Source organism: Cyclopterus lumpus, chromosome 10 (genome assembly GCF_009769545.1).
Source record: "Cyclopterus lumpus isolate fCycLum1 chromosome 10, fCycLum1.pri, whole genome shotgun sequence".
In the NCBI taxonomy this organism is placed as follows: domain Eukaryota; kingdom Metazoa; phylum Chordata; class Actinopteri; order Perciformes; family Cyclopteridae; genus Cyclopterus; species Cyclopterus lumpus.
The window spans coordinates 15,498,810-15,511,439 of NC_046975.1; the positions used below are offsets into that span (position 1 = coordinate 15,498,810).

Consider the following 12,630-nt stretch of genomic DNA (forward strand, 5'->3'; position numbering starts at 1 on the left):
AACAATCTGATTTGAATCAATTCAATCCCAGAATGTCTGATAAGAACAAACACCCCTTTCATTAAGACAAGAGATGATTGAATAAGACCACACAAAAAGTAACAATTGGGTCAAAGCAAGCCTGAATGTAGTGGTCAGTGGTGGAGATCACATGTAATCAGTGCTTGTTGTGTGTTTAGTTTACTTCAGAATACAAACATGAATGGGACTTGTTGTCTGCCTTTGTGACATTGTAATGACTTGATGTATGACAGCAAGATGGTTGAGATTACACTGTCTCCCCTGTTAAGTCCTCCATGACTTTGATGCAAATATATCATCAAAGTCATCTAAGAGATCTAGCAACTTTGTATTATCAATTAAGCACCTCATAATGTTTTAAAAATTACAAATATTTAGCTGATTTAGCTTCAATAGTGTGATCCCCGTTTGACATTGTTTCTTTACTGGGTGTTTAATGGTCCTGTTCTAACAGCTGATACTACTATTCTTGGAAGGTTTTTCACAATATTGTGTATGGGGACTTCAAATTAAGATTTTTGTTTTCTGCATGGAGTTGAGGTCAGAGAAGGCCCATTCCCCAACAAACTGGGAAAATAACTTTGTTCAAGCTTTATGTGCCGGAAAAGTGCCTTCCCCAAAATGTTAACTACTTCTCACTTTATTACTCAGCAGTTGTTCGGGCTGCTTCCTCTGCATCCTTTGGAGAGTCCCTTTAAGAAGTCGCTTAATTGGAAGTGAGGGGGCTCACCCACACCCTAAAACAGTGGACAAGTCACATGATCAGATCCATGAACCTACAAACTGTGTCTGTTCCACCAAGCAGGACTATACACATGATTTTCATAGACCACGTTGCAACTTCCAGAGGGCTTCTAGGTTTGACTAATCATATCCAAATAATTAAAATAAAGATAACTCTGCTTTGTGAGGCCGAGGCCCGAGGCGTCCAGTTGTTCAGGTTGCCTGCAGCGCTGTGTGGATAGGTCCAACAAAAGGTTTCCCAATTCAAGTGTACAGTATATTGTAGCTAAAGCTAAAAAGGGCGTCCACAAAGAAAACATCTAGCCTCCTAACAAATATCCCGTCCCATCAATCGGTATGAAGTTTGCAGCGTGACCCGATGATGTGGGTGTGTGTCTTTTGCCTCTATGCGTTGTTGTTCTGCAGACGTTCATTAGCATTTTGGATATTACCCTCCGGGAGCCAGCTCCGCCTCCCGTGCTTTGATTGGACACACTGTTACTGGAGCTGTCAGCTCGGCTCTGGGAAGGTTTCCTCTCCCAGTCCGGTGTCTCGAGCTCGAGACGGACCGACTGCAGCTCGCGACGGGCTCTGCACGCCTTTGTTAGCGAGGCACTGAGGGAAGACCGAGACGCATCCATGCAGTAGCGCACTTTTTTGTGGAAAATGATCATCTGTACGAATAAAATGGAGTACCCCCTGAGAACCCAGTGCCAGCGAGCCCACAAACAGGTAACTACTAGGTTAAAGCTGACGAACAGTCAACGCTGTTGGAAAACTGTTTAATTAGTTTTAACACAATTGCAGCTGGCGGCTAGCTGGGTCGTGTGAGTATAACGTTCATTTATTTGCTGAATGGATTAACGTTATTTTATTTCAAGGGAGAAACTCTTAGCCAGCTCTCTCAACCAGGTTGGCTGTTTGTTTTTTAAAGCTTTAAGTGACCTGTTGGGGCAGCGAACAGCCGATGACTTAAAGATGACCATTAACAGTGTATTACATCTCTAAACTTTTTAACTTGTTAACCAGTAAGTTCTCCAGCGTCCAAGTGGCCGTGAGTCAACTGTTAGCTAGCAAACTTCTGACCGAGCTAGCTAACTCCGCTAACTAACGGTTGACCGAGATACTATATACAGTTAAATCCCAACTGGGAAAACATGCAATACAAGTAACGTTAGTTCTCATGAATGTAATCCTGTTCTGTGAGCTGCCACCTTTCACCACCACCAAGAAACATTTAGTAGTTTCTATCTCCAGCGGTTGAAATGTCACGTTAAAGCTCGCAGCGTTTCGCCAGCGGTTTATAAACTACCGTAACCGTCGTTGGTGAATGTAACGTGACATTTAAATAGATAATGTGAACAAAACGATCCGTTTGCTGTTCACTGTGGTGCAGGTTAAAGCCTCGCAACGTAACGAAGAGTCTTCCTTTGTTGGCTCACCATTGGTGATTTTAACGTGAGCGTTCAGGACAACGCTTTTTATACGAGGTTATATTTAACTTCCACGCAGGTTTGTGTCGAATACTAACGTTAAAGTGCCGTAACGGGGGGTGAGAGCTTTGCAGAAAGAGGAGAAATCTGTAGGTGACGATGACATCATCTAAGGATTTGAGCGAAAAGTGTCAGTCGGTTACTGTGAAGTAATGCGGTTCCATGTAATACCCATACATACATACAATATAAGGACGAGGCACAACAGTGGACATGCTTTCTAAATCCACGAGGACAGCTGCGGATTGTTCAGTCTTTCTTGCTCCGGGTTCCTCTAAATGTTGGAGACTTTTATTGTGCTGTTTTCTGCTGGCTGAACTGGACTGCCAATCAAAGTTGTTTTTCTCCTCTGTCGCTGTTTTTCCGTTTTGCAACAGAAGGGGGGCGCTGTCTCAAGTGCAGTCCTACAAGACATGTTTGCTGCAGATTAGAGTCCAGAAATGGAGCAAAACAGGGAGGAATGTGAGAGGCAAGGGAATCAAAACCCTCTACTCTAGTTTCAAGTCCAATGTGGGTTACTTCTGACTATCCCCCTCCCCTCCCTGTTCTGCTTTTCATATTCATATGCATACATATTTAATCATATCGCATTGACTACATAATAGTCTTTAACAATCAGTATTTGTATTGAGACCTATGCAAAGCAAAATAACCCTGTGAGTTTAGAACTGCAGTACTCAAATCACTTGCACTTGTCTGTTGAAATAAACAAGTAGTTGGCATGTAAGCACCACCACATTTGAGCACCTGCCTTTTGATATGATGACCTTGCACTGGCTTGTCCGTGAATGAGATTAGTAATGAATTACGTCATTATCAGTGGAAGTCTTTTGTATATACATTGCTCTACCTACCTGTCCTGTCCTTTGATAGTCCAATCACTCATCTGCTGTGTGTGGGCTTGGCTTTCTTTCTTTCTTTAAAATCCTGCAGCACAGTGTTTTGTTTGTCTTGGTCATGTTGTATGTGCTGTCCTACCCAGCAGCTCATTTCCCTCCCCTCCCCTCCTCTCCTCCCTCTCCAAACATCTTTGGGCTGCAGCTGGTTTGTTTTGCACTTCTCTCTGAGTTCATGTTGCAAAAGCCAAAATCGTCCCGAGCTGCTTGTGTTTCCGGTGATTTGAGGAGGGGGGTTAATGCCGACACCGGCCCATGATAGGGACGGACCCGCTCCAGGCTCAGTCGGAATGCAGGTTGAATGTCCTTCTCCTGTATCTGCAACAGCCCCCCCACCTCCTGCAGCCCACCAACACCACACATACAGACATTACACACATTGTCGCCATTTACCTTTCCTCCCCTCGGTGACGTCATCCCTGTTTTTCATTTCATCCATGCTTCTTGCTCCTCTCTGATCAATAAACAAATGACCTGTCCTCTGTTGGGAAGGGAAGTTTTTGTTATTTTGAATTTCAAATGATCTTCATGAATCTTCTAGGAGTTTTTTTTGTGAGTTCTATCTTTTGCAACCAGGCCACAAGTGTGAATCCATCTTGTGATTTGAATATAGAAGTGCTCTAATATCAACACTACCGTCTTGCTTTTGTCACCCTTACTCTTTGTTTTGACTGAGAGGTGGCTTTGTTTCAAAATCAGTCGCTGCTGGGCGTATTGTAAGCAGAATGAATAGGTTTGTTTGCACAAAGCCTTAATGTGCGTCTCTCTCATACTGTTTGCATTCTTGTGAAATTAAAATATGGCTTGTAATACTATATACAATCGCTCAAATGATGATTTATGTCTTTTTGCTTCGTATATCCACCCACACACACACACTTGTTAACATTTTTTTTTCTTCATGCGGGTGTTTCTTTTCCTGTGGGTGGACAATAAGGAGCGTATCGTCTTATGAAAAGTACTGCTGTTTGCAGAATTTGTGGCTTGTTCTTAAATAAAGCAGTGTGGATGGGTGTCTGGACACAGCTTTGACAAAAGATGTCTCTAAACCCTCCCTTTTGTCTGTATTGATTAGAATTTTATTTTTTGTAAATGATCTAGGATGTATCTCAAAATATTGATTGCTTTACTGGCATCTGGCATATGTTTTAGGAGTTTCAAAATCTGGAATTTTTGTTTTATTTTCACTGAACATTTTAATAAACTTAGTGTATATTGTTTTGAACTGGCAGTTTTAATTTATCTTTCAAGTTAGCAGATAGCAGGTGTCCGCAGACTTAATGCAGTTTAAACTGTAGGATGTAGTTCCTGCTGTGTGACTGCTCACATAAATCGTATTTCCTCTTTCAGTTTGACATTTTCTGTTGAATTTGTCCAGACATGTTTATGAAATCTCACAAAACACCTATTTCCTCTTTGATTGTGTGACGTCAGTCCCCTAGGTCTATGTCGCTTATTTTACTGTTGGGATTAGAAAGAGGCTGAAAACAAAATTAATGACTGTTAAATGGCCACTGACTGTGAGAGATCTGTGTTTTTACTACTCCCTGTATTTTGGTGACATTTTAGTGTTTATCATCAGCAAGTACATAATTTGTTTTTTCTAAAGAGCACATTTTTTTAACTGTAAAACATCATGTACCTTGTATGCATCTTGGTCGTTGTTTTTCTGTTACTTTTTACAGTTAAAGTCAAATATTAATACCCGTTTCAAAAATACACTTAGTTGGGTGGTAGTACATACACAACAGTGACTATAATTTCTTACACTTGATTCAGGGAATCTGTGTTGTGGTGTTTGTGTTACAAACTGAACAGAGAGGAGTTTATTGAACAGTTTCACATGGATCTTTCATAATCCAATAATGGTACAATTGTAGCTTATTCAATTGACTAGAAAGAAAAAGTTAAGTGGTCTCCCGACATAAGTCCTTGACAAGTTGAACTCAAAGCATGTTTACTGCATTGTGTAGACCCTGAAATGCCTTTTCCTTTCAGTGAGCGGGCCAGTTGGTGCTTGATGGAGCAGTAACGTAGATTCTGCAGCTCGGCATGCTAATCAGTAGCTCTTGTGTTTGCAAAGAGATACTTCGGTGAATGTGCTCTTGTCAAGAGGTCTTTGATTGGCAGGCACCTGTGTGCTCTATGGACCCTGCGGCCTATTTCCCATGTCTGTTGACAGACAACAGTGGGTCAGGGTCTGTGTCTGAGCCAGTTGCATTAAGTGCCAACTGTCTTTGTTCACTCTTTTTAAAAAATTTGTTATCCTTCTGTTTCTGTTGGATATGTTTTCTCTTTTGCTTTAGATCAACTATGTGATTAGGGAAATGTAAACATCATAATGTGATTTATTTGTTGAAGGTGTAGCATGTAAACATGTTCTGAGCATATATAGGTCAAGAGGTGGAGCCTCTAGCAGGATCACAAGTAAACCCTGATCCACTACAGACAGAAGTGAAATACCACAAGGAGCTATCAACCAGATAAACATGATGATGAATGTCAAAGAGCCGTACAAGGCTAAAATAGGCTCAGACTATCTTTGACATAAATTGAGAAATAATCCTAGACAGCATTTAGTGATATTAAAGAGAAGTCAACATGTGTATAGTTCAGAGTGCAGCGAAGCATTTGGCTTTGATCAGCTCTGTGCACTCAGGTTTCACATACAGGGGAACTGCCAGAGGCTATGCTCCCAAACACCTTTTCCTAGAGGCCATTGTATGATGGCAAGAGGTGTAATAAATGTGCCTATGAGGGCAGTCCAGCTTCCCTCTCCACATGGGTCTGTTTCTCTTGGCCTCAGGCTTCTCATCCCAGTCACACCTATGTTTGTCTTTGGTCTCATCCACTTCTATGCTGCGGCAGAGTTTCCCTCTTCAGGGCCTCTTAAGCCCAACTTTCACGTTAGTTTCTTCATCTGTTTTTTGTTTTTCCAGGGTTTCATCCTTGTTTTTTTCCACTGCATCCACATTCGATTCACAGAACTGGATCCCTGTCAATTCACAGAGCCTCATCTAAATGTAATGCTATTGTAGTATAACTGTCAGAGGCATCAGACCCTGCTGCAATAAAGATGAGTTGGTGTCTTTGTGCCTTTTTGAGACTCCAGCTGAGCACCACTTTATTGTGCAGAACAATATTGTCAGGAATTCACTCACTTGCCACTGGCGCTGGTATCGGAGATGATTTAAGGTGTGGAACATGACTCCAATCCGGTCTGAGCCCTTCATCACGTGGTGTGGACACTGAAGTCCAATCTTATCTTGAGCCAACCTGCTTTGGCTACAAAATGAGTTCTAATAATTCAGTCCGCCACACGTTACTGTTTTTTTTACTGTACATCATTCATTCAAGGAGCATTTCTATGTATGCCATATTTTGAAGGAAACTTTTCACAAAGATTACCTGACATCAATCATTATACACAAACTACAAAATCAAGGAAAACATTCATCACGGTCACTATGAGCACTTGGCAAATAGCCGATGGCTGCAACTCAGGTTCATTTACTTTATTAATAATTCATCTATGGATTATTTTATTAACTGATACATTTTGTATGTCTAGAAGTTGTCTTCAAACTGCTTGATTTGTCCAACCAAAAGTCCAAAACCCAAAGATATCAAACTTACTGCACACGGTTTTTGCTTCCCGTCGGAAACCAACCATCTCCGTCTTCTCCGTCCTGGTTTCTGCAGGTGATGGTGAATGGTGAGAACGAGCGAGTGTCGCTGCTGTTCATGAAGGCTCTGGTCAGCAGGGGGAGCGTGGACGCCGTGTCCCAGCAGATGGCCTCTCACCCTCAATACTTGGAGAGCTTCCTGCGGACACAGCACTATATCCTGCACATGGACGGCCCCCTGCCGCTGCCGTACCGCCATTACATCGCCATTATGGTCAGTTAGCAAGCTGTTCTCATTTATACATACCCAGTAACTCACCATTCGACTAAACGTGTAGCTTAGCAAACACAATCGTTTTGATAGCTATTCTTTACCAGGGATCGTACTAGTATCATGCACAATTAAAAAATAACAAGCTCTATCTTTTGAGTGGCTAGTTTTCCCAAATCTTTATTCTCAACTTTCTCTTCCCATGATCAGGCTGCGGCACGACATCACTGCAACTACTTGGTGTACCTGCACTCAGCCCAGTTTCTGAGGGTGGGCGGGGACCCTCTGTGGCTGCAGGGTTTGGAGGCGGCGCCCCCTCGCCTTCGTCTCCTTGACCACATCAACAAAGTGCTGGCCCACCAACCCTGGCTCACTGCCTGCTCACACATCCAGGTACAGCAAAGCAACCCAGGCTAACACAACCAAATGTTTAACACAACAAGGCAGTATTAAAGGATTACCCATTATCACTTACAGACATACAGAATTATATATGTCTTAAGAGCACTCAGGATGCAGATTAACAAGTATAAAGAAAATCCCGTCTGACACTGAGCTCCTGTGTCTGTTTCCTCCAGACGCTGCTGAAGTCGGGCGAGCAGTGCTGGTCGCTGGCTGAGCTGGTGCAGGCTGTGGTGATCCTGGCCCACTGCCACTCCCTCTGCAGCTTTGTGTTTGGATGCGACACAGACTCTGACTTTGTTCCTCTCTCCAAATCTACCAACGGTTTCCCGCCGACCTTCTGGCCCTTTGATGCTGCCAACGGCAACACCAATGTGCCTCAGTCGCTCGCCACTCCCTCAGAACACATAACACGAAGAAGGGTAACAAATTCAATTCAATTCAGTTTATTTTGTGTAGCCCAAAATTACAAATTTGCTTCAGAGGGCTTTACAATCTTATCCCAGGACCTCACATCGGATCAGGAAAAACAAGTACATTAGCTTGATTCTCTTTATGTAAGTGGAAATAGATATGAAGGTTAGACATGCATAAACGGTTAAACAGTTGCAACTAACTATTCATTGAATTGACAATTACGCAATAATTATTTTACCCTGTAAAAAAAAAATATGACAAATTTCACAAAGATACAATTTACAATTTAATAAAACCGATAAAAGCAGCAAATGATCATTCTCTACATCGTGTATGATCTCTTACATAACATATTAAAATAAACCATAATTCATTTTATTTAGTGTGAATTATATGGTTCAGTTAGTCAAAGCAAGTGTTTCTCAGTGTTAAATGCAAACAGATGTGGCATCACTTTGAAATGCATATATGAGATGAAAGTAGGAGATGCATTTTATCATAATAAGGATTATTTATCTGTTACTTGTGAGATACTTGAAAGTTAATTTAACTTCATCAGCGTTTTTTTTCTGGTGTTTGTGTCAACAGTCTCTGGACTCCAGTTGTGATATGGTGTGTCTAAAGGAGAGGATTCAGAAGTCCCAGGAAGAGCGCGAGAAGAGAGAGCGTCTGCTACAGACACAAACACTCCAGCAAACAGGTAACCGACAGCAGCGGAGGAAACAACATAACGCTGCTCAGATCATCCCACTCACTTCTCGTGGTTATCTTGAGAGTTACATTTATGCCACATGATGTGAAACCTGAGCAATCGCCACTCATCATCAGCCACACTTGTTGACACTCTCTCTCTCTCTCTCTCTGCCTCCCCACCTCCTTTGCTTTCATTGTCTCTTCTTCTTAGACATCGAAGAAGAAGAGGAGATGATGTGCTTCACAGACTCGACGCATTTTATCACAGACCCTGACTTGTGCTATCAGGAGTTTGCTCGTAGAGAGCAGGACCACTTTCAAGTATTTAGAGTTCAGGTGAGGATGTTACCTTTTTGTGAGCGTGTCAGTATGCAAGTGGTGTTGTTAGTATGTGTGTTATGGCCCTTTGTGCTAAGATGTGTAACAGGACGCCTTAAACATCCAGTGACTTAACAGTTTTAAATGGTGTGAGTCGAAGTTTCCTTATTCCCTCATGTATTTGCAAATGTGCATGTGTGTTTAGATATAAATGAAAAGTAAATCTTCATTTGGATTTAACATGTACTTTTTTCATGTTACTCCATGTATTCTGAGAACCCAATTAGTTTAGATCTTGACTTGTTTTTTAATGTTGTAAAAAATTTCTGCATATAGGTTTAACTTAAGAAATAAAAAAACATGCTATATACTGCTATATTCAGTAGTTTAGAGCCAATAAAGTGATGCCATACTTTATACCATAGAGATATGGGCTGGGAACCACTGCTGTACATGATGATCTGAAACTAAATCAAAACCATGCTGACTTTGAGGATGTGGTGTATTTTCTCTGCAGGACTATTCATGGGAGGACCACGGCTTCTCCTTAGTCAACAGATTGTATTCGGACATCGGGCACCTCTTGGACGACCGATTCAGGAGTGTGACTACTCTCCCCTCGATGCACAGCCCCGACCTGAAGAGGGCGATTTGGAATTACATCCATTGTGTGTTAGGAATACGGTGAGACAGCGACAAAAACATCCTTTGTGACTCATAGAAAATGATTTTCTTTGAGTTTAGTAGATAAACAGATGTTTGCTTGTGGTTACAGGTATGATGATTATGACTACGGAGAAGTGAATCGGTTGCTGGAGCGGGATTTTAAGCTCTACATCAAAGCTGTGGCTTGTTTTCCGGATGCCACCAAAACTCCAGTGTGTCCGCTGAGTTTGGCTCCCCTTAAACCTTCGGAGCGGGTAAGAAGACCTTCACTGTCGACTCTGTCATTCAAACCTCTTTTGGCTCTCTGTGTGAATCACTTTTCATTTTATTCCCCTCAGATACACGTTAATTTACTAATCATGGAGGCCCGGCTGCAGGCTGAGCTGCTATACGCTCTGAGAGCCATCACTCAGTACATGATTGCCTAAGTGCTCGGAGAGGCACAAAGCTAAAACTCTCCGCCGGTACAGAGAGACCCAGAGACGCGAGGATGAAGAAATCTAAACCGCAGACGGTGAAGTGGGACGAGAGCGGCACATTTGAGGACACAGAGTTCCATCATTTAGAAGCTGTGCCTCCATGAATGTGCTTTTCTTTTTCTCAGATTCAATGTATTTATACCATAGTGTGCCATGCCCCCCTCCTCCTGCAGATTCTTCTGTTCTCTTATCGAACATCTCGGCTCTTCAACGTTATGTGCAATTATTAGAGTTGTTTAAATTTGTACATGTTGTTTTGTGTTACTCAGTCTGTGAGAAACAGCTTGGCTGTAGCAGTGTGTTACTGGCAGTGGTCAATACTCTCGTTAGTTTCATCCATCTCCTTTGTATTAACTATGCTTTCCCCCCCCAAAAATATCTTTTTGTACAAGTTGAATGTTGGTGGGAGACCAGGGCCTCGGTTATGTTTTGGACAATCCTTGTCAGTGTTGGAGGAGGTCTTTAAGTGGACCGTGACGGACGACAGTTTCACTCTCCCTAACATTTCGTATTAATGCTGGTCAAGAACAAACGCATCAGTTACACTGCTGGAAGTTATCACATCACTATAGTTTCTTTTAATAAGCACTTTTTTAAACTTTATATATTTATAATGCAAGGTAGCTCATTAGTAGACATTGAGACGCACAGTGTGTGGGTCTGACGCCTTCTCCACTGTATGACGTGTAACGAAGATTTTTAGACTGTTTATCCTCCAACTTTCGGACTTTGCTTTTGTTCTCAAGGTAATGATGTTTTCTAAACAACATATTCACACCTCATAAATACATTTGTAAAGTATAAGTACAAGTCAGTGAGCTGTTTCCTACAGTGAAGATTAAGCTGAGCCATTTGCTTAATGATTTGTGTGCTTTTAGTATGGATGTGCTTTAAAAGAGATCAAATCAGAGACTGAATTACAGTCTCAAGGTCATTAAAGACGCTACAGTAAAGTGATGAATTGGATCGATGAGAAGTGCCCAGTTGACCTGCACTGGTCATGAGTAGAGATGATTATCAAGTCAAAATCCACGGTACATTTGGCGAAGCAGAACAATGTGCAAACTAGTTGTTAAAACACTTGTATCTTTTTTTTCTGTCTGTTTTTAATTTGTTATAGTTTTTGTAAACTATGGAGTACTTCTTTGTTTTGTTTCTGGGTGTGACGGTAGGACCTGCTTGTTGTGCTGCATTCTGGGTAGATTTAGAGGCGTGACTGACTGTTTAGAGTTAGTAACTGCAGTATGTAGAAAAGAAACAAGCGCATATCGAGCATATAAAGCAAATGCGCTGTTAACACAGGTGCCTTCAGGCTAAAACTGGAGTGCTGCTGAAGTGGAGGGATGTGATTCTTGGAGGTTGAATGTGAGCTTGGTGGAAACGCACCCAACTGACCAGTTGGAAACTTGTGGCTTTTCCCGCATGAAAGGGAGCTATTTTTCTTGGTTTTGGTCAGCATTGTTTCTGATAAATATTATGGCTGTGAACACCCGTGTTTTCGATCAGACACCTTTTACAATCCCCAGCAATTCAGCGAAGAGCCTTTGACGCAGATGGATGTTAAAATGTTAAACTTGAGCAGATTTTTTTTTAAATGATCTATTAAAAAAAAAAAAGAAAAAAAAAGTGAAAAGGCCAAAAAAATGTTTTTTGAAAATGTGAAGAAATGTTTTCTATAAAGACGCTCTATGAAAATAACTGCTGTCAACTGTTTTACTTCCTTCTACGGGATACATTGAACAAACATACCAGTGGTTTGCATGATTTGCTTATTTTCTAAATCACATAACCCTTGTTTTATAACCAAATATTTTTCTTAAGCAATCCCTCAGTTTTTAGACTTACCTCACAGGCAGCCATCTTCAATCACTTGACGACATGAAAGTCCACCTGTTGATTTGAGTGAATAAGCTAATCACTTTCATGTTATGTTGAAAAATAAAAAAAGCTTTCAACCCAGTTGCATCCTTCTGTCTGCAGCTGAAATCAAATTAAATAAGCTGGTACTGTAAATGTTTGTAATCAAACCACTTTATTCAAGTTCAAGAATAATTGTCACTACTGTTATTAACCAGCAGTATTTTGTATAGTACATGTATTTGCTACCATGCAGTTACAGTAGTTGTATTACTGGACATCAGCGACATCTAGTGGCCGATGTGCAGATATATAAGAATAACTGCACCAAAGACTCAGAAGTGGGTTAAACAGTTTTTATTGAATTTATTTCTGCTGTTCAGAACTGTTTGTCATCTCTGGCTGACTTTACATTTTTTAAAGAATGAGACTGATTTTGGGTGGGGCTTAAAAACTATCAGCATTAATCAAAAATCATAAACATAATTGGCTTATGCACAACTCTTGTCCCTGTCTACCCAAACTCCCTCTGGAAGAAAAAAGCCTTGCCGAATACTAAAATACTGTATCAAATGGGGTATTTTTAAATTTCAAAACAAACGTACATGGACTAACTGCTACTTAAAGAAAACTGAACAAAAAATAAAGATCATTATTACATAGAAGGGTAAATAAAAGGGAAGTAATAACACCACACCTGTCCAGTAAACTAGAGACATCCAACCAACTGCCGCTCCTTTTACATGTTGCAGTCTGTCCTTTCAAAAT

General features: G+C 41.2%; 1 protein-coding gene across 1 annotated transcript; it reads left to right on the forward strand.

Moving 5' to 3' along the window:
- The first annotated feature begins 1,171 nt into the window (after nucleotides 1–1,171).
- si:zfos-80g12.1 (sestrin-3) lies at nucleotides 1,172–11,703 on the forward strand. The gene is made up of 9 exons (XM_034543708.1): nucleotides 1,172–1,476; nucleotides 6,836–7,033; nucleotides 7,241–7,423; nucleotides 7,609–7,854; nucleotides 8,438–8,549; nucleotides 8,754–8,878; nucleotides 9,378–9,544; nucleotides 9,636–9,780; nucleotides 9,865–11,703. Exons 1-9 carry the CDS (start codon nucleotides 1,411–1,413, stop codon nucleotides 9,952–9,954), a joined length of 1,332 nt encoding a protein of 443 aa, XP_034399599.1. The 5' UTR covers nucleotides 1,172–1,410; the 3' UTR covers nucleotides 9,955–11,703.
- Nucleotides 11,704–12,630: the final 927 nt, after the last annotated feature.

Excerpts from the sequence above, each read along its gene's own strand:
- si:zfos-80g12.1 (XM_034543708.1), top strand. The coding sequence starts at position 1,411 with ATGATCATCTGTACGAATAAAATGGAGTACCCCCTGAGAACCCAGTGC. Across the intron at positions 8,550-8,753 it reads ACAAACACTCCAGCAAACAG|ACATCGAAGAAGAAGAGGAG; the intron begins GTAACCGACAGC and ends TCTTCTTCTTAG. Across the intron at positions 9,781-9,864 it reads CCCTTAAACCTTCGGAGCGG|ATACACGTTAATTTACTAAT; the intron begins GTAAGAAGACCT and ends TATTCCCCTCAG.